At 49.3% G+C, this 25,323-nt stretch overlaps 1 protein-coding gene across 2 annotated transcripts in view; it reads right to left on the reverse strand.

The window, feature by feature from the left end:
* Nucleotides 1-326: 326 nt before the first annotated feature.
* ENPP6 (ectonucleotide pyrophosphatase/phosphodiesterase 6) overlaps nucleotides 327-25,323 on the reverse strand; it is a 98,407-nt gene continuing 73,410 nt past the window's right edge. The window contains exons 4-8 of one of the 2 annotated variants that reach the window (XM_060085886.1): nucleotides 24,298-24,439; nucleotides 22,965-23,144; nucleotides 20,325-20,462; nucleotides 7,424-7,547; nucleotides 327-2,520 (exon numbers count right to left, since the gene is read on the reverse strand). In XM_060085886.1, coding sequence (XP_059941869.1) covers nucleotides 2,315-2,520; nucleotides 7,424-7,547; nucleotides 20,325-20,462; nucleotides 22,965-23,144; nucleotides 24,298-24,439 — 790 coding nt within the window. In that variant the 3' untranslated portion in view covers nucleotides 327-2,314. Of the gene's footprint in view, nucleotides 2,521-4,876; nucleotides 4,952-7,423; nucleotides 7,548-20,324; nucleotides 20,463-22,964; nucleotides 23,145-24,297; nucleotides 24,440-25,323 lie in introns of those variants that run through there. The other variant, XM_060085887.1, reaches the window with a different exon arrangement.

Here is a 25,323-nt window from a genome sequence, read left to right on the forward strand (position 1 = left end):
TCAGAAGTTAACTGAATCGGGTTCTGGCGATTAGGCCTATGGGCAGGGAAAGTAGCCACTCATCTTATCTTTAATTTAAAGATCATTCGTTTCATCTATCTTCGGTATTTGCAGGTCAGTCCAATTACCTTCCTCCTGGAATTAGCGATGAAATAGTAAAATAATCCAGGAGAAAAGGTGTGTGTATAGTCCTAGCAGATATTATTCCGATGGAACAAAATGCGTTTAGAGAAAGTAGAATTTTCCTTGGGAAAATAACGTAACTTTAAAACAAAAATCAAAAGGAAAAATTCTAGCCAAATAATTAAGCCACTAAAATATATGCGTTGCTTTAGGTAAAAAGTTTTTTCTCCATTCAGTGTCTGAATTTTCTTTATTATTTACCAATAGTCATGATTCCAAAAGTATCTTATTCTCATTTATCTATTCAAGACTACTTATTGAGTAACTATACTTTGTCAGACAAATATCTGAAATTTTATTATGTAACTTGAAGATGTTAAGGATGAGGGAGGGGGAAAATTGGTAGAACAGAGCAGGAGGGACAAATCCAAGACTGTGTACCTGTTTGTACCCCTGTGGACTTGGATGATCCACTTTTAATTGAGTCACTGGGTTTCTTTTAGGTCCCCTTCCTTCACAAGGGAGCACAGTGGGCCGCACTGGATTCATTAGAACCTAGTCCTTTAAGGAGAAAGAAAACTTTGAACAGTAGATGCCTATTTCAACAACCAGCGCCAATGTTCTGAAAGCACTAATTGGCTTTCAGCCAGAGAACAAAGGCTGATTTGCCTTTCCAGTTGGTTCGATGGTCTGCTGGCACTTTAAAAACCCATTACATAAATCCTTAGAAATCTTTTGTGAAGATAAATTTGATATTTTTAAGCAGTGATCCTTTGCTCTCATGATTCAAGGCCCAGGAACGGTTCCCAACCTTCTTGAATCAGGGTGAGCGTAGATTTTCATTTTTCAAGGTAAACAACACATAAGGGCTTCATCGTCCTGACGAGACCTGACCTTTTGCCTTTTCCTGACAAAAAGCCTCATTTGCAGATGTGCCTCATTTAGTGCAAACTCATTTTTAATGCGATGACATATGTATATGACTCTGATCATATACAAATGCAGTTATCCCTTGTGTTGCAACAAGAGCTCCTACAGCAAACTTAGAGACTAAACTAAAAACATTTCATCTCAGGCTCAGTGCCTCTTCTTCGGGGTTTCTTAAGGTCTCTGAGGCGGCACTTTGACCAGACTGTTTCCTAATCCAGTGGCTAAGTGGTTAGTGACTGGGATGTGACTCCGTCACGTGGCTGCCATTCCCCGCGCCCCACCATTTTCCTTGGAATTCTGGGTCACTCAGGGGTCCACTTTGCTGTGGCTGTTGAATAAGCAGTGCTCCAGGACACTGGGGCATCAAACTTACGCTTAATTGCATCACCATTTCAAGCAATGACGTGAGATTTCTTTAAGTATGTCCACACCATCGTCAGCCAGACACCCCCTTCCCCGCCCGTGATGATGTCAGGGGTCGCTAGTGTCTACACTCTGAGTGAACCTTCCCACAGGCAGATGGGCAGGCAGGCAACCCAGCGCCTGCCGTGTGCATGTTCACACCATGATACGCTACAAGGAGGCTCACAGAAGCCCGTATCTAATGGAAACTTTTCTGCTCCTTCAGGCAGGGAGAAACTTTCGTGCACTCAGACTTTGGGAAGGAATGCACATCTTTCACTTTGTTCCGTGAATTCTGCAGTTCCCATTGATTTTGATTGCTGGGTGAGCCAAGCTCAGACACGCCCTTTCTGGGACTTTGTATAAGGTGAGGAAACCCCACGAGCTGAGTTAGAAATAGCAGCTACTGCTTCGCATGGGCCTCCTTTGTCCCAGACGGAAGGAGCCGTACGGGATGGTGGCCGTAGTCCCTGAGGGGGGCTCCCGGGTTTAGACAGGGCACAGGCAAGGGCCTGCTTTGTGCAGAGCAGGACAGAGAGGGGCCAGGATTCCATGGAATAGCCGCCCAAGGTCTGGTCGCTACAGGGGTAGGCCCTGCTTGGTTCATCTGAGTACATGGAAAGAAAGGAGAAAATAACCTATAGTTGAACAAATGAAAAGCTAGGAGTTCCCCTACCTCCGGAAAAAGCAAAGTGTTTTTGTTTTTGTTTTTTTAAGAAATAGGGACTTTTATGTATAGAACCATCCAAGACTAATACATTTACAGTTGTATGGCCTTGATTGAATTGACGAAGTTATTAGTGGAATAGGAAACGGCAAGGCCTCCCCCGTGGGGCACGACACACACTGTGCTAGGAGTTCAGGACAGCAGCTCCAGCAGGACCAAGGCCAACATGCAGGCGCCCGGCCGCGCAGCCAGGGCCGAGCTGGCCGGGTCCTTCAGCATGCATGTCACCCGGGACCAGGACCCGTTGTTGGGCAGGGGGGCGACACCTGCCACGTTGCACATGACGTTGTAGACATCCACGGATCTGATGGGAGCGGCTCTGAAGTTGGATTTGAAATCTGAAAGGGAAAGGCAAGCAAACGAGTTGTCACGGTCACTCCTGGGCAGGGCAGAGACAGGCATGGAGTCACAATGTGGAGGAATTACATTCAGCATCCAGGCAGCTTGGGACTGGAAAATCTGCCTCGTCCGCAGGGCCTGGCCAAGGGATTGTGAACCTGGAAGGAGATCTGGAAGGTTCTAGGTTATGATAGGAGGTTGCTTTCTATGGCTCGTGGAGATGTTTCTCTGAATGACAGATCAGACAGCAAACTCTCTCTGTGCATGACTGTGCTTCCCTTGTGACAACAGAGCTTTCCTTGGGGACCCAAGGGCCATCTGAAGCTGCTCATTTCTGCAAGCACTGCAGAGCCGCTGTGGTCACAGAAGGTTGACTGTCCTGCCGGGCTCCCCAAACCCAATCCAGCTGCATACTCTTCTTCCAGGCCACCTATCTGGCAGGGGCTGGTTAGCCTGGGTGCTCCCCAGTTCAAGAATGTTTCCCATTTTCCTGCCACATGGAGGTCCCAGGACTGGATGGAACCTGAAATTATATAGCTTTCTCAGTGCGCCTAATTCACAAGCAATAGCAGCGGTCTCCTTGGGAGCCTTTCACTGGCAGATAAAGTAACTTAGCTGTGGGGAAAATAAAGAAACTGGTAGTGGAGTCAGAGACCTGAGTGAAGGCTCAAGGGAACTCATGAGGGAGAGGGCTGTGCATCTACCCAAGGCTGTGCCAGACTCCACGGGGACACAGGCCCCCGAGGACCTGGCTGGCTATTCACAGCATAGCAAGTAAGGGTGCTGAAGGAGGGACATCAGTCCAAAGTGGACCCTCTCTTTCTCCACAGGAGGCAGAAAAGATGCTGAATTAAAAGTGTTTGTTTAAAGAGTGACTATGAGACTTCAGTAATATTCATAAGCAGCTTCACTTTTAGGTTCCCAACCAGAGCTTCCAACAAAGTACCCAAAACTTAAGAAGCTGAATTCAGGAGGGAGTTTTATCCATCAATAAAGGCCCATGCATGTGATTTTAGTCCCTCTAAAAAAAAGTTTTCTTAAAACAGGTAGTTTGGGGGCTGTAAAGCCAAGTTTTCTATCTTAGAAAATAATCTTTATAATTGCTCTGCTAAAATGATCACATATACTTGATTTAAAAAGCAAACAAACAGCAACATAGCCCAGAAGTGTCCACACCAAATTCTACTCTTGTATTAACCCTGAAATTATAAATACAGAAGGAAGCTATACACTGAAAACTCTGCCACAGCATATGTTAGACCCGGGGCAACTTCCCAAGTGACGGGTTTTGCTTATTTTGAAGAATTAAAGTTGAAGTCAGTATAAAGAGGTTCACGGGCTCTACAACCAGCCTGTAGTCACTTACTAGCTGGGTAACCTCAGGGGACAGGCATGGAGGTGGCACCTAAATCCTAGTTCCAGCCATACTGTATGTGCTCAATAAATGGGAGCTGTTATTAGTAACAGAATAAACGCCCAGCAAGGGAAAGTATGGATCAAGAATATTCACCCTATAGATTATTTGAAAGGTTCACTTTACTTTCAGGGCAGGGAGGGTAAGAGTCAGCATCACCTCAGGGTAAACGCTTACTTTAAAAAATCCAGGGGTTCCCTGGTGGCACAGTGGTTGAGAGTCCGCCTGCCGATGCAGGGGACACGGGTTCGTGCCCCAGTCCGGGAAGATCCCACATGCCGCGGAGCGGCTGGGCCCGTGAGCCATGGCCGCTGAGCCTGCGCGTCCACAGCCTGTGCTCCGCAACAGGAGAGGCCACAACAGTGAGAGGCCCGCGTACCGCCAAAAAAAAAAAAAAAATCCACAACTCCCTGGAAAGGAGAATGTGGAGGCTGCCCTGGAATGCCAACCTTTCCAATATCAAGGAAAACACTACAATTAGAGGGTGGTGGTAACGCTTCCCCAGAGAAGAATCAGCTGCAGCTGAGAAATCAGTGGCAAGGTTGTCCCAGGGACGTGGGAGCAACTCCTCTCCCTCTGACTTGCCGTGGACCTGGATATGAGATCATCCTGCCACATCACCTGGTGGCCATGTCCTGTCACATGGGAGGGTGGCAGACAACAGCATATCCAAGACAGCCGTCCCCAGCCTTTCAAACATCTCCTTCTTTAACATTTGGCAAGAAAATTTGAGATCAAGCTCTACTGACAAAAAAAAATGTTAGAAAAGATCATCTTTTTATGTTGAAAGTACAAAATCAAATCCGGTACATGTAAGCAGGAAGGAGAATTGGGGTTTCTTTCCCACTGCATCTGGTTCACGGCTTCCCGGTCTACAGGGCTGGGATTTGGGGCCCAGTGCAGAGATGATCCAGACTGGAATGAGAGCTTCTAGAAAATTCCTCAACAGCAAAACAGTACCTGATCCAATTGGGAGAGGCCAGACAAGCCCTGTTAGCTCAAGATGGTGTGTGAACCTGGAATGGGAATCCAAGTTATTTCCATGGGTTTACATTTTTTGGATATTTAAACTGTTTCTCCTAAAGAGAGAAGGTTCTGGAGGCTCCCGCTGTGCCTGACCACCTTGGGCTGCTTTCCAAGTGAGGCTTGCTAGCTCGCTGGCAGCTCACTGAATCACACTCCTGCTGTCTTATCTCGAATGTGGAGTTCTCCACGGCAAGATTAGGTTGTTCAAATTAGAAACTGGGATTAACCAGAGAGAGGCTATCTTCCAGAATTATTTCCCTTTCTCTTAGCTGGACCAGACTTACTGACTTCTAAAGCTGTATCTGGGCAGCTGCAGCAATGCTCAGCATCCTCCATGAGCGAGAAGTACCTACAATTAATCAGGTGGGATGTACCTTTATCTCAAAGTGCAGCTAGATGGCTATTAAAGGCCTCGCTCTTAAATTTTCTTCTGAGTAAACAGTCAGTGTGTAAAGCTGTTCAATCTTTCATGAGAATTAGAGCCAGAAACCTGATGGTTTGTGGGAGGCTCTCAAGGCTGTATCTGCCTGGAAACATTTTTGCAATTAGCCCAGTCCAGTCTCATCAGGGGTCGTCTTTCTGTCTATAAAAGACTTAGGCTTTTAGTTTTAAAGGAACGTATGATGGAGGCCTTTGCTAATGGACAAAGTCTCCCCACTGAATTTAAGCGATTGCAGCTTTGGATACTTTGTTTAAAATTTTCGGTTTGATGCTAGACGTGTTCCTGCTTTAAACTCTGCCCGAGACTCTTACTCATAAACACTCCAGCTGACAACTGTTTTGCATTCATGATCTGATCCCTCTCTTCTGGGGAAAGAGGAGGCGATGTCTTTGAATGAAAGCCCTGCTGGCTAATGTTCCCCCATATGAAGGCCATGGCCCTGGAACGTCTCTAACCTGATCTAGCAGCTGTCACCTCCACATCCTCAAGGCTCCATCCTGAACTCACTCGGCTTTTGAGCTGCGCAGCTCTAGCCCGGGGCTTGGCTAACAGGGAGGGTCTGTTAACTGTTATCAGTTGATAGCGTCATACTGGGGCATCCTCTGACCTCTGTCTTAGGCCAATGTCATGACCCCAGTTGTGCTCTATAAATGTTTGCTGCTACTGGTGTTGATGCTTCCTTAAGGACACGGGAACCTGGATGACACGTAGGCAATGATTTGGACTGACATGTTCCCTAAGCTCATGCTCCCAGAGGCGCCCAAGGAGGGTGCAGAAGCTGGCACCTTGTAGTTCTCCGCAGCTACTTTGTGGTAGGTAGAGTGACCTGAGGCGGATGGGATGAAGGGGGCTGACACATTTCTCTGTCCTGTGACATCAAGGAGAACGGCACGGCTTCTAGGCGTGATCTCTAACCTATAATGTGAAAGGAAAGCATGGACTTTCATGGGCTGAAACATTTTGATCAACATCCAGAAAAAGGAACGTGGAATATGGATATTGGTGAAGCTTATTGTGTTTAATAAGGAGTGTGGACAGCAGGAAGGAAGAAGATTAGTAGCTCATGAGCCAGTCCACTGATTGCTGATGGCAGTTGACTGCTTTTTACTCTATTTTTTTTAAAGGGGGTATTCAGGTAGTAGTATGATCTTTAGAGTGCTTGATAAACTTTTCTAAAATGTGAATTTACAGTGCTGTGTTTTTTATTTTTTTTAAAACGCATTTAAAGTTTATTTGCTAAAACTTTGCATTTTCAAGAGATTGCACTCATGGCCCCAGTTATCCTAAAAGATGAAGTGTGAAATGCGCTGCACCTTGCATATAAATTATTTAGGATTTAGTGTCCAGTGTATTCTTTTTTTTTTTTACAGTGCTGTGTTTATTAAAGCAAATAACCAAAGAGGCTCTCTCCATCTCCCCTCTCTTCCTGCCCTGGGAATGTAGGTCAAGGAAGGCGCAGTAAATTTGCTTTCACCCAAGACATCCCGAGTCGTTCTGGCTCATTCTCAAAGTAGTCACAGAATCATTTCCTAGCCTGCCCTTGAGCACATCCTAGCTTCTGGTGGGCCCTAAACCGAATGACCTGCACAGGGGTGGGTGCTCTGGACAGGGAGGAACTGTGGAAGAGTCGGACCCTGTGAGGCGATCGCGTCAACCTCAGGACGCGCAGCTGTCAGCAACCTGGTGCCTGATAAGCTTTCCTGGACATCAGATGGCTGTGAGAGAACGTTTTGATGAATTAAGTAAAAAATGAATCATAAACATGTGGAACATTTTTTTCACTGCGCTCGAGATTTAAAACTTACAAGGAAAAGTATTTGGCCACGTTTGCCAAAACCAAGAAGCATTTGAAAGCCAGCCAGCCAAAGACACTTCATGGAGACCGGCTGGGTTTGCTCAGCTTTGCTCATAAAGAGGGTCCATAAAGAAATCACTCCAGCTTTACTAGTGCCGTCAGCCCCCGCTGGCTGGCGCTTCCTTAGGAAGGGGTGACTAAGAGAATTGGCTCATGTCTTCCTACCGGGTCCGAAGGCCAGGAAGATGCCCCGCATGTCCCTGAGCTCGTTGTCGTATCCGTGCCATCCACGCTGCCAGCCTTCCCTCTTGCCAGTGCTGTTCATCCAGAATGGAAGCGTCTCTCGATTCTGAAATCAAGCAAGGCATTGACATCGCCCTTTGTCCAGACATCCGGATGAGTGAGCATCCGGTCCAAACTGCCACCCAGCGGATTTCCTGCTCAGCGGTCTCAGTCAGGGTCATCCAACCTCAGCTGGATCACTTCCTACTCCAGGTAGCTCAGACCTTTGGAGACCGCCCATTAAATTGCCAAAGAGCTCTAGTTCTGAAGGTATCTTCTTATATCAGGCAGGACTGTACCTCGTAAGTGGTTTTAGAGTCACTAAGTATAGCATGTCAGAGACAGAAGGGACGTGGAAGTCTACCTGTGGTATAATAAAAAACATAGTTGGCCTTTGTCCCGGGTTCCCTGGCCCAGAATGCCTAAACCCTTGGAATTTCCTGAGTGATGGGAGTGTTTTGTTATTTGAAATGAGCCCCTTGCTCTGATACCTGAGTTTATGCTAATGAGATGACTCGTTGGGGTAGAGAGCTACATAGCTTCAGGAGAGGGACTGGTCACCTGAGGAATGAACCACAGGATGAGAGGGCTAGAACTTTCAGCCACATCCTCTGACCTCTAAGATGGAGTTCAGTCACGTGGCCATGATTTAATGACCCATATGCCATTGCAATGAGACCCCAGATAAAACCCCGGGAACAGCGTAGTCCAGGGAGCTTCTGGATTAATGAACACACTGTTGTGATGGGAGGGTGATGCACCCAGAGAGGGCCCGGGTTCTCTACACCACTCACCGCATACTTTGCCCTGTGCCTCTCTTCCATTTGCCTGTCCCTGAGTAGCATCCTTTGTAATAAGATTGTAATCATAACTAGAGCACCTTTCTGAGTGCTGTGATTCATCCCAGTGAATTATCGAACCTGAAGGGGGGCTGTGAGAACCCTCAAATTTGTAGCCAAGTCGGACACAAGAGTGGGCAGCCTGAGGACCCAGGACTTGCGGCCAGAATTCAGATGTGCAGGCAGTCTTGTGGGACAGGACCCCTTAAAGTGTGTGTCTGCTCTACCTTGGGGTGATGTCAGAATTGAATCAAATGGTAGGACACCCAATTGCTATGGGAGAATTGTTGCTGGAAAACACAGCGTCTAATCGAATCACTTTGTTTCTTTAGTACAGCACGGAAGCCCCGAGGCAGCCGGCTTACCGCAATCCCAGGGGCGCCCACCGCAGGGACCACCCGTCCTCCAGGGGGGTGACTCGGAGCATACGGGTCCCCTCCTCTCCACTGAGTCAACATTTGAAGATGGCGCCCGTGTCCCTCCGCTCCAGGCCTTGTGTACCTTCACTTTCTTCGACCATCCTTCGCTCAGGATGGCTTCCAGAACTGTCACTGCCCTGTCACCCTTCTTTCCTGCAAAACTAAATTTTCTTAGACTGCAGCTGCTTACTTGAGAGACAACAAGCTTAAGAAGGTTTTGCAAATCCTAAGGAGGCTGCAGCCAGTTGGACACAACCTGAGCCCTTCTTGGCGGACTAAGCCTTCATTTCCGATATTCCAGTCATCTTCCTGCTCAGCGCAGGGTTTAACATTACAAGTTTTCCAAACGCAGGAGGTAGAACTGACTGGTCGTGATGACTGAGTGGAAGCAGGAGAGCTCAAGGACCAGGGATTTACAGGTTGGCTCACAAGACTCGTAACAACACGTGTATTCTGTGTGCTGTACGGTTCACCAAGGGCCTCCCCCAGCATCCACTTAATCATCACCACCTCCCACTGTGGATGGTATTATTTTTCCTACCTTGGCACAGAGAGGTTAAGTGACACTCTTAAAGTCACACAGCTGTTGAGAGGCAGGGCTGGGACTGGAACCCGGGTCGACAGTCTCCTGGTCCTCATGCGCCTTCCAGGACCCCATAGCCAGAGGTCGCTGCAGGGCTCCTGCCAGCACTGGACAGTGGGCTGACCCTGTCCCTTGCCTCTTCACTCACTGAGTGGCCAGTTACAGAGTATGGAGATGAGATTTTGGAATAGTATGTGGGTTAAATTCCAGTTTGCCACTTTCCAGCTCTGTGATCCTGGGCGAGCTGCGTAACTTCTCCAAGCTTCAGCTTCCTTGCTGGGTGTGATGATACCTGCCTCACAGAGATTCTGGAGGATAACCTGGCTGTGCGCTAAGCCCGAAACACAGTAGGTGCTCGATAAATGGCTGGGGATGGTCGCCAGATGCCACTGGCTGTGGGGTGAGGTGCTCGGGGCCTGTGCAGCAGGGTCGAGCCCTCCTTTGCTTATTTAGCTGTCATATCGCACTGCACACCCATCCAGTCTCACCCCATAAATCACTCCCTGGCATTACTGCTTTCCAAATCACACTGTTTCATTGAGTCTGTTTCCTGAATTGCCACCGTCTCCTATCCCGCCTTCTCCAGCTGTAGCTTGTATTTTTCAATGGGAATATATTTATTAACTTACTGCATTTCTGACTTATACTGTTTTTTGTTCTTTGTCTGTGGTGATGATCACAACACATCCCAATTTAGCTTCGTCTGCTAATTTCACATGCTGCTCCCCCCCCACCCCAGTCTTTAGTGATTCCTGAAGAACTAGGAAGAACATATCACTAGTGATGTCACTAATCATGAACTCCATGGGACATATGTATCCCATGACCAAGGGACAGGTGGAAGAGAGATGAGGACTGATTTTAAAATTCCAGCTTAATTCCACAATTACAAACATACAGCAACAGAAAATCTCAGCCCTGAAGGTAACTGGGGATCTGTCTGATCATAGGTCAATCCACCAGTTCTTATTAACACGACAGGTTGCTCCAGTGAAACACCTATTCTTACTGATTTTAAAAAGTAATAGTAAACTGGCTGGTTATGTGAGAAGTGAAGTGATTGAATGGATTACATGACATAATCTAATTACATTATGTAATTAACCTCAAGAAGGTGCAGGGATGATTTCCTTCCTTGTCCTCTCCTGGTGGCTTTCACCGTTTCGCTGGGTTCTGTATCCCCACATGCGCATCCCAGCGCAGGCCTATGCAGCCGTGTGACACAAACCACACAGGGGCAGCCCTGCGGGTGAAGCACCCCAGACCTCAGTCCCCAGACAGGGGCTCCTCAAGCTACTGGTTGAGCCTCACCCCTCCTGACCCTACCAGGCCCAGGGGCTGCCACACATCACCGCCTAGTGACATCCCGGGGAGGTGCCCGAACCGTCCAGGAGAGCGAGGGTAGAGGGGTCTGTGTATGAGCGTGAGTCTGTGAGTGTGTGTGAGCGTGAGTCTGTATGTGTGTGAGCGTGTGAAAGTGTGTGTGAGTCTGTGAGCGTGTGTGAGTCTGAGCGTGAGTGTGTGTGAGTCTGTGTAAGCGTGAGTCTGTGTGTGTGAGCGTGTGTGTCTGTGTGTGAGCGTGTGTGAGCATGAGTGTGAATGTGTGCGCCTGTTGTGTGAGCGTGTGTAAGCGTCTGTGTGAGCATGTGTGTGAGTCCGTGTGTGAGTTTGTGTGAGTGTGAGTCTGTGTGTGTGAGCGTGAGTGTGAGCGTGTGTGTGAGCATGAGTCTGTGTGAGAGCGAGTCTGTGAGCGTGAGTCTGTGTGTGTGAGCGTGAGTCTGTGTGTGTGCGTGAGTCTGTGTGTGAGCGTGAGTCTGTGTGTGTGCGTGAGTCTGTGTGTGAGCATGAGTCTGTGAGCGAGTGTGAGCGTGAGTCTGTGTGTGAGCGAGTGTGAGCGTGAGTCTGTGTGTGTGTGTGTGAGAGAGGGAGTGAGGAGGCCACCAGGAGGCTCTAGCGCAGAGCGCCGGCAGCCCTGCGGCTCCCCAGTAGCGGCCCCCAGGGAGCTCTGAGTGGCGGGAGGGCTGACACAGAGGAGGCCCTGCGAGGCCAGGGGACCTTGTGTAGTGACCGCACGTGGGGAGAGCGTGAGAAGAAGGCACCGTGAGGCTGTCGGGAGGAGTGAGGCGGTGTCTACCCGAGGCTGTGCCAGTCCGACAGGGTGACCGACTGTCCCGGTTTGTCGGGGACTGAGGGGGTCCAGGGATGCAAAACTTCCTGTTTTAAAACCAGGACAGGCCTAGGCGAACCGGGGCAAGTTGGTCGCTCTGTAATGAACACTCTCTTGTCAGTTCAAATAAAATCCTCACCAAGTCCACTTGTTCAGCACCTTCCAGTACCTTCCGGGACCCCTCCTCTGTACATGGGTGGACAGCAGTGCCGGGACGCCCCCCTTCATGAGCCCCTAAACTAGTTCGCCATTTCCCACAGGAAGGACCCAGAAAGAGTTCACAGGAGGAACACCGTGAGCAATGCTTGTTATTACGTTTCTAGACTTGGGTTCGTTTATTTGGTGCCTGCGCTGTATTTTAATGCCTCACTCCACTACCAGCTCACCATGAAATGTCTACCAGAAGCTTGCTGAACTGGCGAAGCCAGGAGATTACGTATGAGATAAGACTTGTCGTTTCTAGACTAGATCTTTGTCTCATTCATCCTTGGCATTAAAAACAAAAAAAGTTGCATTCACTGTTTACCCCCAAATCAGCAAACCAGCTAATGAAGTTGGTCCAACAAGTGCCCGGACCTCTCTCTTTGACTTGCCAGTTTTGGATGCCTTTCTGCTGCTGAGCTGCGATGTCTCGGTAGCACAGTCAGAAGTGGGGGTGGCACTGAGAATGAGGATCGGGGTGGAAGCGGGGACGGAAGGCTGGGGGGAAGCAGAGGGTGGCCTGGACAGTCTGTCGTCGTTACTGTCTGTCTGCACGTGGCCGAGGCACTTGCCTCCATAAACTGTCTGGTCAATTACTCGCTTTGTACTGTTGCATTTGGGGAATATATTAGCACATATATTTCTCACCGCCTTCTTCCGATTTCCCCTCCGCGTAGATCAGAAAATGGCTACTAAGCCACAGAGAAGCATACTCCTGAGGGGGCAGGGAATGCTTTCCAGCTCCAGGAAAACATCTGGACTCCCGGTCTTGCCTTGCACCCAAAATGACTTCTCTTGGGGCAGCCAAGGAGGTGGTAATCCGTTCTTCGTGGCTTCCCTCCCAGGCCAGAGGCACCGTTCGGGGTCTTGTCTGGGTCTCCCTGCTCCATCTGGGTGACCTCCTCTCCAGTCTTCCCCCTTGAAACTCACCGTCTACACTGCTGGATCCCAAGCCTGGCTGTGCACACAGTGCCCTGAGCTTATCCCGGCTCCCACTTTGGGTATTTGGATTCAGCAGGTCTGTAAGGCAGGAACTCTGTCTATTTAATCATCATCCCCCAGGTGACTGGGATGCATCGTCTGGCCTGGAAACCGCTGGCAGTCATTCACCTGGCGTCTGTCCTGTGCTGTGTTCAGTGAGTATCCATCATTTCCTGAGAACGCTTCGCGTTATGCTGGGTCACCACGCTGAGGTCAGAGGCTGTGCCTCAGGCCCCTTTGTGGGGTCCCACACAGCAGTGCAGGGCCTCCCTCCCAGAGAGAGCACAGGGCCTCCCCGCGGCAGGCACAGAGTCCAGCATGGAATCGCTCACACAGGCTGCTTTCCAAAGAGGAACTGGGCGGCCGACTGGCTTTTCCCACCTGCCATCGAGGCTCATTGGCCGGCGCCAGGTTCACTGTTGGTCAAACATTTCAACCATCACCCCTCGTGTCAGCCACTAAAAGTGTAATTCCTGTCGAGGAGTAGGGTCAGGGACCCGAGGGTCCCCTCCTCCTCTCTTGATGAGGCCTCTCACCCCACCTCTAGGGCACTGGGGAACAAAGTTGAAATCTGGTCCGATTAAAATCAATAAATAAAATGTGAACACCTGTCTAAGGTGTGTGAGGGGCCTAATACAAATGAAATAGCGACTTCCCATGCCCTCCACGTTGCAATAAACTCACATCATCTCAGGCTGGAAAAGGCACCCAGTGATGTATCAGAAGTGGCTTTGATTAGAACTCTTGTGGAAGGGAGCGCAGTCTGGCTGGCTCTGGGCTTTTGCTGCTAGGGTTAAGGTCGAGCTAGGCGTCTATTACAGAGCACTGTGTCTCTGGTTTTGTGGCATCATCATTTTAAACCCTCCTCCCGAGAGGCTTCCTGTGGGGATGACTCCTTGGAGCCCCCCAGGAATGGTGGTCATGAACCTTCAGATGTGTGTTTGCCATGCGCCACTGCAAAGACTCGTCCCCCAACAGTTTCTCTTTCTCCGTCTTAGAAGGCTGCCTCTTTCTAGAACAGAATTTAATTGCTCAGGCCTCAGGCCCCGGTCTGACCCTGGCAAGCCCGCTGCCACATGCAGCCTAATCCTGGAAATGGAAAATGCCAGACAGCAAAATCAGCAGGGACCAAGGGCAGCAGAATTCCTTGGAGTGGAGGGAAGTATTGAGGAGAGCACTGAGTGGATGGGCTTTCTTTTACTCTTTTCTCCCCCTGGACGTGTTTACTGAAGCGTGCCAACAGGGAGGAGGGCGTCCGTGTGGTCTCCGACAGGGCGTACCAATGACCCTAGTCACCCCCAGAAAGCAAGCAGCTTCCAGCCCCCAACACCAGCTTCCTGAAGCTCCATTACTTGGGCCTGGACAAAACCACTCCAGCTGCCACTAAAACTCAGAAGCCACATTCTCCAGCTTGTCTTGATTTCCTCAAATATTTTGGGTTCAGGCCTAACTGCCATTCAACCCCAGGCCTTAGAATTGAGCCCGGCATTTCATATCCTTTGCCAGGTTTCAAAGTAAATCTTTCCTCTGGAGACAAATTCGGGCCTCCCTTGGAAGCTTGAGCCTGAATTTGCCACATTTCCCTCCACTCAGACGAGAGTCCAGAAGATCAAAAATGAAGCACCCTGTCTCACAATCTTTCACCAGCTTCTGGCTGCATCTGGCTGATTTTTTTAGCACAGTGGACATGGCATGAAGTGGACGCTGTTCAGGAGAGGCCGCAGGAATTAGCCCCTGGACCTGAGTAGGGCCTGGGGAGAGCTGATGTATCCGCCCACCCTTGGGCTCCAGCTGTGGGCTAACTGAAGCTAGGACAATTGCCATTAGTGGTTTCAACGCCTTTTTTTCTGTTGAAGTCTCTTCTAGGGGTACTAATAATTAGCCAAAGTTAAAGGCCTGACTCAGCTTTCCTCTCTGTCTAATTGGTCACTGATTTACTAACCTACAAAATAAACAACCTGTCAACAAGTAATCAAGAAACAACTGTCTCAATATTTATGAATTCATCTCTTAATTCATATATCACAAACATGTACCGAGTTTCTGCCCTGTACTAGGTTCCACAGAGGGAAATGAAGGTCAAGATGCCACAGACCTGCCCTCAGGGAGCTTCCACCCCAGGAAGGAAGAGTTCAAAAGAAGACAAACAAGTGCAGCACCTGGGGAGTGATTCAGGGTTTTGTGAGATTCCAAGATGGAGGAAATGAGGGAAGAGCTGGGTATTTCATGGAAGAGATGGTATTTGAGTTGGGCTTAAAAAACAGGCGGGGGCTTCCCTGGTGGCACAGTGGTTGAGAGTCCACCTGCCGATGCGGGGGACATGGGTTCGTGCCCCGGTCCGGGAAGATCCCACGTGCCACGTAGCAGCTGGGCCCATGAGCCATGGCCGCTGGGCCTGAGCGTCCGGAGCCTGTGCTCCGCAACGGGAGAGGCCACAACAGTGAGAGGCCTGAGTACAGAAAAAAAAAAAAGATAGGGAAACCTATTGACTTTGTCACCTGGAATTGCACAAGTATCCAGTGTGACGGCTGGCATCATACAAGCAAGCTCCCTGCCCAGTGGCTCCCCCAGTTTGCTTCTCACTGTGCTCCTTAGTATACAGACTAGATTTCCAACTACTGCCAGTCCCTTCTCTGGCCTCCCCTCCTGCAGGGGCAGAAACCTGAAGGTAGGTGTTCCTCTTCCCAGAGGACTAACCATGAAGAGGCAAAAGACACAGGCCACCTGCCTAGGTTAAGCCCAGACTGTCACACCTGCCAAGCTCGTTTCTTCAAGGATGGAAACAAGGCTTCCTAAATGGAGGCCCCACCCCTCTGTCTCCCTAAGACCTGGTCACTATCCTCTGTAAGCCCTCTCTTTGCTTGTCCTTGCTAGGGGACGAGGGTCACGCTCTTCACGGAAGCATCTGAGCCGAGCACAAGGTGGCCTCTCTCTCCCAGCCCATGTGCTTTTCTCACGGTCCTTTCCACTCACCCATGCTCTGCACCCATCCCTCCACCAGGGGGCACTGAGGCTGTCACAATGTCTAGGATGGTCCACGAGCCCTCAGGAGGCCGGTCCAGTGATGCTAAATGTCCTTGGCATATGGGATAGATAGGGACAACAGAACAAAATGCAAAGTGGAGACATTCGGTGGGTAGTTTCTGCCAAACTCAAGTACACTCTTCCAAACTCCACATACCTAAAAAAATCACTCACCTGCTAAATTCAACAGACATCTGCTGAGCGCCCGCTCCATGTAACCTACCAAAGTTCTGACTCCAATGAGAGTGCGGAGCCCCTGGGAGCTCCTGCCCTCGTGGAGCTCACAGCCCAGGGAAGGAGCCAAATATTAAATAAGCACGCATGCCATACAAAGGGATAAGCGTGCAGTTACAAGGTGCACTGTGTTATAATGGAGACAGAGTGATATGAAAGAGACGGTCTGGGAGGAGAGGAAGCCTGACTCAGATGAGAGGCAGAAGGTCTCCGACAAAGTGACCTCCAAGCTGGAACTTGAAGGATGAGGGGCCGTCGACGGGGCAGGGAGAAGGGGTCGCTTTCCTCGCTGACGGAGTGGGATGCGGGAGGGATCTGAGGCAGGAAAGGGCCTTGAGAGTTAGAGGAACTGAAGGGAGGGACCCAGCGGCACGTGTGGGGAGTGAGGAGAGGGACAGCGACGCGTCTGAGGCTGCCCGGGGCAGCGGGGCCTGAGCAGGCCCAGCCACGGGCAAGACTTCAGATCCCACCTTAAGTGCAAGGGGAAACCATCGGGAATTGCAACAAGGGGGGAGCGTGCTCCATAATCCTCGGGATACTGTAACTCACAACTCACAAGAAAAACAAGAGTTTGAGCAACTGAGGCTGTGAGCAGTCCCCCCCCCAATTCTTTTATTTCTTATGTCTACCCACTAAATACAGAGACCATCAGTGTTTTTTCATACACCTCTCCTTAGTGACAGTGAGCCCTGTAAAATTAATCTTCATTTATCACGGATCATTAGAACCTTTAGAATGAGCTCCCCACTACCGTCCCCCAAAAGTTTCAATGATACATGCATCCAGTTATTGTGCATTTTTCAGATAATAAATATATCTAGAAAATAGTCTTTTAAAAATGTTGGTCAACAACAACAGCAGCAACAGTAATAATAGCTACCTTGAATTAAGTGTCTCCTGCTTGCTGTTTCTGCATTGTGGATGTTATCCCGATTTTACTGAGTTAAGTGAGGCTCAGAGTTTTAAATGTCTTGACTAAGGTTCCAGAGCTAAGAGTGACAAAGAATTACAACCCGGATGTAACCGTTAAGCACGAAGTCCATCCAGTTCTCCAAAGAGCCTTCAAATCTTCCACTACAATGTTCAAGGTATTTCTGATTTCGTGGATTGGAATTATGGACTCACCCTTCTGATCTGGAGATAAGTCTCAGCTCCTTCACAAAAGTTCTAACGTTGGCATTCATTTTTTTCTTGCTTTTGTCACAATGCAACAAACTCTTCCTAACCAGCCCTCTCCTTTCCTCTCACCAACATGGGAGATTTGCACATACTTGAACCAGAATTTTCGTATTTGTGAAAATGATTTTTCTAATGCAAGACTCAAGCGTTGGGTGTCAAGTGGTTGGATCCCAACGTACTTAATGCTCTCCTGACCTGCTCTCCACACCTGTACTCAGTGGATTCTGGTACCATCAAGAGCCCAATAAACCATCAGTAGAATCTAGAGTGCCTTCTCCTTCCTGATTCCTGCTTTTTTTTTTTTTTTTTTTTTTTTGCAGTACGCAGGCCTCTCACTGTTGTGGCCTCTCCCGTTGCGGAGCACAGGCTCCGGACGCACAGGCTCAGCGGCCATGGCTCACGGGCCCAGCCGCTCCGCGGCATGTGGGATCTTCCTGGACCAGGGCACGAACCCGTGTCCCCTGCATCGGCAGGCGGACTCTCAACCACTGCACCACCAGGGAAGCCCAGGTTTCCCTATCTTTATCTTTTTTAGTGACAGCTCTCCAAATGACCATTAAGAAAAAAAAAAAGAACTCAGTTGCGTCTTCCTGTTAGAGCAGCTGCCTTAGAGTCTGCAAAACTTAAATTGGTGGCAAAAAGTTGGTGTTTATATGGGAATGGCATTTTTGCCAAGGAAGCCTAATCTTGTATGTTTACGGGATGGTGGTTGTAGGGAAAAAAGAAGGGGAGGTGGGATTCTATTTTATTGGCCCCAACCAGCATCGATTTGTCCTGACTCAGCTGTTTTCCTAAGCATGTCAAAGCCAGGGGGAAAAAAAAAAAGACTCCTCTGCTATCCAAACCTGGACCCAGAGAAGTTGTTTTCAGGGCTGAGAATTCGCCCTGCTGCAGATGCAAAGTGCAATCCAGAACAGGAACATCCTCACCCGGGCTGTGCACTGGTATTTAGGTTACAGAGCAAACACAATGTTCTTTTACCATGTGGGGAGAGATTTTGCAAATAAGAATGTGGGAGATGAATAGTCCTGGCACATTGCGGGAACAGGGATCTATAACGGCGTTTTCAATTCTCTATAGTCAAGTAGGTATAATAAACAACAGAGAGATGTAAAAGAAAAAAGTCCAAGACAGCAGGGAAAGAATGGGCACTCGTTTTTAGGATTTTTCAGAAGATAAAGAGATAAAACCCCAGTATTAAATCTAAGTAGGCTCAGAAATTATAATTTTCATATTTGAATCTTAAAAATAAAAATCCGTAAATTTGAAGATAGGAGTAAAATGATTAAGGGGTTCAGTCTAGAAAACTAAGGTACCGCAAAAGATTGACTAAAAAATACCTAAATTTCTCTCAGGACCAGGGACTGGCATGATTTTCTAAAGAAACATTTGTGTTTTTATGTTACAGACACTGTAAGTTACACTGATAAAACTGATGGCACTTTCGTCTCTGAGTTGGCGGCCAGGAAGCTCAGAACCACCTTGGGTTCCATTCTATGTTATGGTAAGTGATTTTCAGGACTAACAATATCTACAATGCAGAGTCATGGAGAGAAACAGAAATAGTAACTAGGAGATACTTAATCCAAGATGGCTATTATTATTGTGGCCGATGTTGCCCACCAACATTTTAAGAAGAAATTTTTCTTGACAGATTTTTTTTTTTTTTTTTGCGGTACGCGGGCCTCTCACTGTTGTGGCCTCTCCCATTGCGGAGCACAGGCTCCGGATGCGCAGGCTCAGCGGCCATGGCTCACGGGCCCAGCCGCTCCGCGGCATGTGAGATCTTCCCGGACCAGGGCACGAACCCGTGTCCCCTGCATCGGCAGGTGGACTCTCAACCACTGCGCCACCAGGGAAGCCCTTGACAGATTTCTTATATGTGCAAATTTTATATTAATTTGACATTTCTGACCAGTTCTGCTTTGTTTCCTCAGCGACCAGCTGCTTCTCTTGTCTGAGAGCACACAGGGACAACTCAGTCCTCCTGAACGACTGAAGTTTGTGTCAGGGAATCCCCGTTTTGCACACCTGGGTCGCTAGACGTCCACTCATTTTGCCTGATCAGTATTTCTGCTGATCGCCCCCTGCCCTCACTCTGGTAGATTAAATACCACTCTTAGGCCTTATACAGTCATCCCTCGGTATCCACAGGGGATTGTTTCCAGGATCCCCTCAGATACCAAAATCTGTGGATGCTCAAGTCCCTTATACAAAACAGCATAGTATTTGCATATAACTACACACATCCTCCTGTGTATTTTAAATCATCTCTGGATTACTTATGATACCTAATACAATGAAATGCTTTGTAAATAGTTGTAAATACAATGAAAATGTGATGTAACTGGTTGCCGACATCCAGCAAGTTCAAGTCTTGCTTTTTGGAAATTTCTGGAATTTTCTTCCCCTGAATATTTCTGATCAGAGTTGGTTGAATCTACAGATGCGCAACCTCGAATTTGACTGTACTTTGTTGGCCTCGACCAACAACTCTCATGTGCCAACATCTGCTACTCTCTTTTACCCTGTAGTCTGATCAGTTTGTAACCCAGCTTCATACCCATACTGACAGTGATCCAGGCCCTGTCTGGGAACTGACTCTAAACAGGACGTGACTGCGGATTCCCCTTTGGGGTGCCTTACCAGCTGGCCGGGTATCACAAGCTGATGCAAGGGCCTGGTGAGCCTGGAGTCCAGGTGGGCAAGGAGGAAGCTGCTGAAATCATCCGGGCACCAGGCAATTAGGGTTTGGGCCCGAAACGCAAGATAAGCTCTGTAAAATCAAGTTGGCAAACCAGAGACCTGGACCTGTGGACTTTTGTTTGCCAATCATTTCTCTTTAAGGTGAAGCAAAGCCGAGCCTCTCCTGGCTTTTCGCTGCCCTAAAGCAATTGCTTTGGTTCATAGTAACTGTTCCACTTTAAACTGAATAGGCTACACTGTAAGCCTGGGTAATTGAGTTAAGGCCCATTTGTTAAAATACAGCAAGTCTGGAGCCATGAAGTCTAAACCATGGCTCTGGGTCGGAGTCTCCAGTTTGCGTCTACAAAGTCACCTGACCGAGCCTTTGGATTCTCTAAAGAAGGAAATAATACAACAAATGAGACTTAAGCAAAAACAAAATTTTTCAGGTGGAAAAGGTAAATAATTGTTTACCTTTGGCTGTTTGATAGAATTTGTATAATGAATATCTTGTCATATGTTTTATATTTACCTCAGTTATGAACCATCCTTCATCGGCCACTAAGGTCAAAGGAGAGACAAATTTCCCTTTCTTGTAATAGAACCTGCTCGGGATGGCCTCCTTCTCGTAGACAGTCATGTGCTCCACTGTTCTCAATTTGTTATATATCTGCAAAGATAACCAAGAATGACCAGTTTTGCATTCTCTCTCTTAAATGTATGTGAATATTTATTGGACCTGGAGGAGAGGGAGGACTTTATAAAAACTTATTTATGTCAAAAATACTATAGTAAAATAAAAAGGTGAATGAGAAATTGGTCTGCCTGATGTTAAACACCACCAAGATCAAAGAAAAGCATTTATTCTTTGACTAGACCTAGAGCATGTCCTATCTACACCTGATTTTTTTAATAAATTTATTTATTTTATTTTTATTTATTTTTGGCTGCGTTGGGTCTTTGTTGCTGGGCGTGGGCTTCCTCTAGTTGCGGCGAGCGGGAGCTATTCTTCATTGCAGTGGCTTCTCTTGTCGCGGAGCACGGGCTCTAGGCGCGCGGGCTTCAGTAGTTGTGGCTGGCACGCTCCAGAGTGCAGGCTCAGTAGTTGTAGCGCACGGGTTTAGTTGCTCCGTGGCACTTGGGATCTTCCCAGACCAGGGCTCGAACCTGTGTCACCTGCGTTGGCAAGCGGATTCTTAACCGCTGCACCACCAGGGAAGCTCTACGCCTGATTTTAAAATACTAGTGACTGTTTGCCATTAATTACACTGCTAATTTTCTGATGAAGATGTAAACCCTGTACCTCTTTCCAATATTTAGCAGCAGCTTAAATCTTTATGGCTAAAATTAAAATCAACCAGCTGGTGTTGATTTGTTGGCCCTTAGCCAAAGCAGGCATATATTCCTGGGTAGAACTGAATATAAAATTGAGTTTATCAGTTCAACTCTGGAAAATAATTAGTCTTTAGGCTGTTTAGTAGAGAGTTTCTACTGGCCCCAGGAGTTATGATTTCCTACTTAAGAAAATCCATAATTCTTAAGGAAAGTAGGGGGCATTACCAGAAAGATTTTGCAGAAGTGAAAACTCTGATGGCACATAACGGGTGTCACAAACTGCTGTGTCCGTCACGTGACAAACTGTCACCCAAACATAGCCCCAGTTCTGAATAATCTACCAACTGCTTTAGGCAGCTTGCAACTGCCTGATGTACACACCACATTGGAAGAAAGAAGCTCTTCCCAGCTCGCGAGCTGTTGATGCTCTAGCATCCCGGAGACGGCATGTCCCTAGGTGCCAGATAGGAGATAACGGATGATGTTCCTTGCCAGGAAAACAGAACTTCTTTGCAAGAAGCCATTTACTGTGGGACCTGCCAACCTGTAAAATATTCTTCTATTTAAGGAGTTCACGAGAAGCCTGTGCAAACATATTCAGCACCTCCACTTGCTGACCATGGAGCCTGAGAAAAGGGGGCACCCGTCGGGGGAAGGGGACGAGGCTGGGGAGAAGCTGCATTGCGGGCACCGAGTTCCTCAACCCCAGACAGACAGATCTCAGACTCTCACGTGGGAGGGAGCAGTCAGGGTTGGGAGGAAGGTCTCTGTCTGGGCCAAAAGGGCCGGACCCCAGCCTACACCAGTGCTCCATCAATACGAACCGCGTCACCACTGTGGGGAAGCAGGAGCAGGCAGCCGGCCCAGCCGAGGCTGATTCCCATCTCCCTGCGGATGCCCCTGGCAGCGGTAGAGGCCTCCCCCAGGGAAGAGAGGCCCAGAGCCTGTGCTGGGACACGCCCAGGCCACACGGGGCAAAGCAGTCAGCCGGCGGGGCCACTCGCTCCTTCACGTCCTCAGCGTGGTTAACCGGCCACTCGGAGGGAAGGATTGTTTGGAGGGAGGGGTAAGCAGGGGCCTTGTCACCGAGCGCGCCGAGTCCCCGGGAGCCCTGCCCCACGCCATCCGCACGCCGTGGGAACTCCGCCACAGCCTCGTGGGGACGCCCCCTCGGATGGCGGTAATCGCCGTAGGCGACACACACATCGTGCCTGCAGCGGGCCCAGCTGCTTCCCAAGCTTCACGGCCGCCCAGGAGGGCAGCTACAGTGTCGTCAGCGCACGCAGCAGAGAAGTGGCAGGAGGGCCGCTTAGGGAGCTGCTCGGCCGCTGAGAGCGGGGCTCTGAAGCCCGGCCGGCCGCGGGGCTCCGAGCTAAGGGCCCGACCCACGGCACACGCGGCCTCCACCTGTGCTCGTGCGTCGCCTTCCTCTCTCCAGTCCCTGGTGAGAACAGGTCAGACTGGCGGCTGTCCTCCGGGGAAGGACCTTCTGTGCAGGCTTCCGCTGCCCCCAGCTGCGCAGGAGAAGCGCTGCATTTTGGCCAAGAACGAAACGGCCCCCGCGCCACGTGCTGAGCACCGCACATCCCCCGTCTCGTTTCGTGTCCACTAACGTTCAGGGCCCGTTTTGGAGGAGAGAAGACACAGGAGGATGAAGCACTGGACAGAGGTGCCTCGGCGAGGAAGGGAGCAGGGAGGGCCATCTGCCCCCGAAGTCCCGGCTCCCAAGGCTGCCCTGCGCCTCCGCCTTAACGCTACGCACAAACTCAGAGCAGAGTCATGGCCTCCGGGGGTGCGCTCCGCCCCCGTCCCCCCACCCGCTGCTCCCCCGTCTTGCCTCAGAATGCTTCCCGGGCGCCGGCCACACGCTCACAACTGGCCCTCGGTCCTTCACCTGCTGCAGGTCGTGCAGGCTGATGTACTTATCCAGCTCGATCACTCTGTCCATCCAGAAAATGTCAGTCATCCCGTGATCCGAGAAGATGACGACATTGAGGTCGTCCTGCAGCTCGCGCTCCTGGGGGGAGACAGGCAGTCAGGACGGCGCCCCGAGGGGGACCCTCTCACACCAGCTGCCTGGCAAAGAGGTGTTTTCAGCTACGGGTTATAGGAGAAAGGCTTCTTCCCCAGTTCTGAATTTAAGCATCTGCTTGTCTGCCCTGATAAGGCACGGTTCAAAACCATAGCACAAGTGCTACAGGGAGGGAACGAGAGAGCCTGTCCCCATCCGATTAGCGCTGAATAGAATACATACGAGGCTCCGACAGCCTTTCTGTTTTCATCCTCTTTGGGTCTTTCAACCAACTTGTGTGGGAATACGACAACTATCACTCACTCGCCCGTTTTACACATGTGAAAAATTAACCCCACAAAAGTTTTTAAAAATAGTATTTTAAGACAGACAAAGACAAATATCACATGATATCAGTTATAGATGGGATTTTAAAAAGTGATACAAATGAACTTATTTAAAAAACAGAAATAGACTCACAGACAGAAAACAAACTTATGGTTACTGAAGGGAAAGCGGCAGGAGAGGGATAAATTAGGAGTTTGGGATTAACATATACACACTACTTATATAAAATAAATAACAAGGACCTACTGTATGGCACAGGGAACTGTATTCAATACCTTGTAATAGCCTATAACGGAAAAGAACCATATATAATCTATCTATTTATCTATCTATCTATCTATCTGAATCACTTTGCTGTACACCTGAAACTAACACACTAACACAACATTGTAAATCAACTATACGTCAATAAAAAATAAAATTTTTTTTAAGTTTAAAAGTAATACTTTGCTAAAAGTCATTCAGTAAGGGTATGGCAGGATCAGGGAGAGAACCCAGGCCTGGGTTCCACACCCACACCAGTCTGGTTACCAGACTGAATGGTTTGGTAAAGCATCAGGCCATCTCGCCAGCTGAGCCAGGCGGTAATGCAGATCTGGGTCATTTCAGTGCCACTGGCCTGGCTGTAAGACAAGGGAGCTCGTGGTACCTGGGGAGGTGTTGTGTGAAGAAAAGAGACCCCTCAGACCCTTGAGCTGGCCCAGTCAGCTCTCAGCAGTAAGAAGGAAGATGTCGAGGGGTGGGACAGTCAAGGAGACAGAAGAAGAGTGACAGAGGGAAGGTTAGCCCAGTGGTCCTGGTTTTCGGTCACCTGGATCCACTTGGTCATGTACTTCAGGACGGTGTCCACAGCCCTCAGGGCTTCTTTCCTCTGCGGCGACGAGGGCCCATAGTGGTGGCCTTCCACATCGATGCGCTCGTAGTAGATGGCCACCAGGTCCGCCTGGCCGCTCCTGGGGAGGGGGCGGGCAGGGTGAGAGCTGAGAGAGGCCCTGCCAGCTTTCTCTCCTCCCACCCGGCGGTCCTGGCGGAGGCATGGGCGCCCTCCAGCCCGTGCCCTGTGGTCCAGGCACAGCTGATACCTTAAAAAGAACAAGGGAGTTCTCCAAGGGAGAGACAGGAATACTGCACCAAGACGTGCCAGTCCCGAGCACCCTGGTGACAAAAGTCAGAGAGCATGCTTATGGGTCACCTCCCCTCTCAGCTCATCATGACCCAGGAATCGGAAGAGGTGGCGACAGGCAGGGGACGGTTCTGACAACTCCCCCCACCACCAGCTGTCCCCAGAAGCTCAGAGAAAAGAGAAGCCGTCATTCACAAAACGCCTCCTCGGATCATGGAGGGCGGGAGGGAGACGCAGGAGGGAGGAGATATGGGGACAGAAGTACATGTATAGCTGATTCACTTTGTTATACAGCAGAAACTAACACACCATTGTAAAGCAACTATACTCCTATAAAGATGTTTTTTAAAAAAGTCTCCTCCATTATTGCTGGTCTTCGAGGAAGCCTCTAAATAAAACACTAGACTGTAGGTTTCACTGACCCGCAAGAATAAGAACAAGCTTTACCAGGCAACCTTGTAGGAGGCAGACAGGTTTGTGTTTGTGTGCAGGGCCTGACGTCTCTGGGGACCCAGGAAGGGTCAGCTCCAGGGTGGGCACAGGGTGAATTCTAGCACTGACCACACTTTCTGCAGCCCAGAAAAACGCCCCCCTCGGCCAGAGTACTGGTGGTAAAAATCCAACTATTTAACCCTCCGTGCGAAGCTGAGACTGAGTGGGAACTAGTGAGAAACCTGGAGTAGGAGGCTGACGGAGGCAGGGGTTGGGGGGAGA

This window comes from Mesoplodon densirostris, chromosome 20 (assembly GCF_025265405.1).
Source record: "Mesoplodon densirostris isolate mMesDen1 chromosome 20, mMesDen1 primary haplotype, whole genome shotgun sequence".
In the NCBI taxonomy this organism is placed as follows: Eukaryota; Metazoa; Chordata; class Mammalia; order Artiodactyla; family Ziphiidae; genus Mesoplodon; species Mesoplodon densirostris.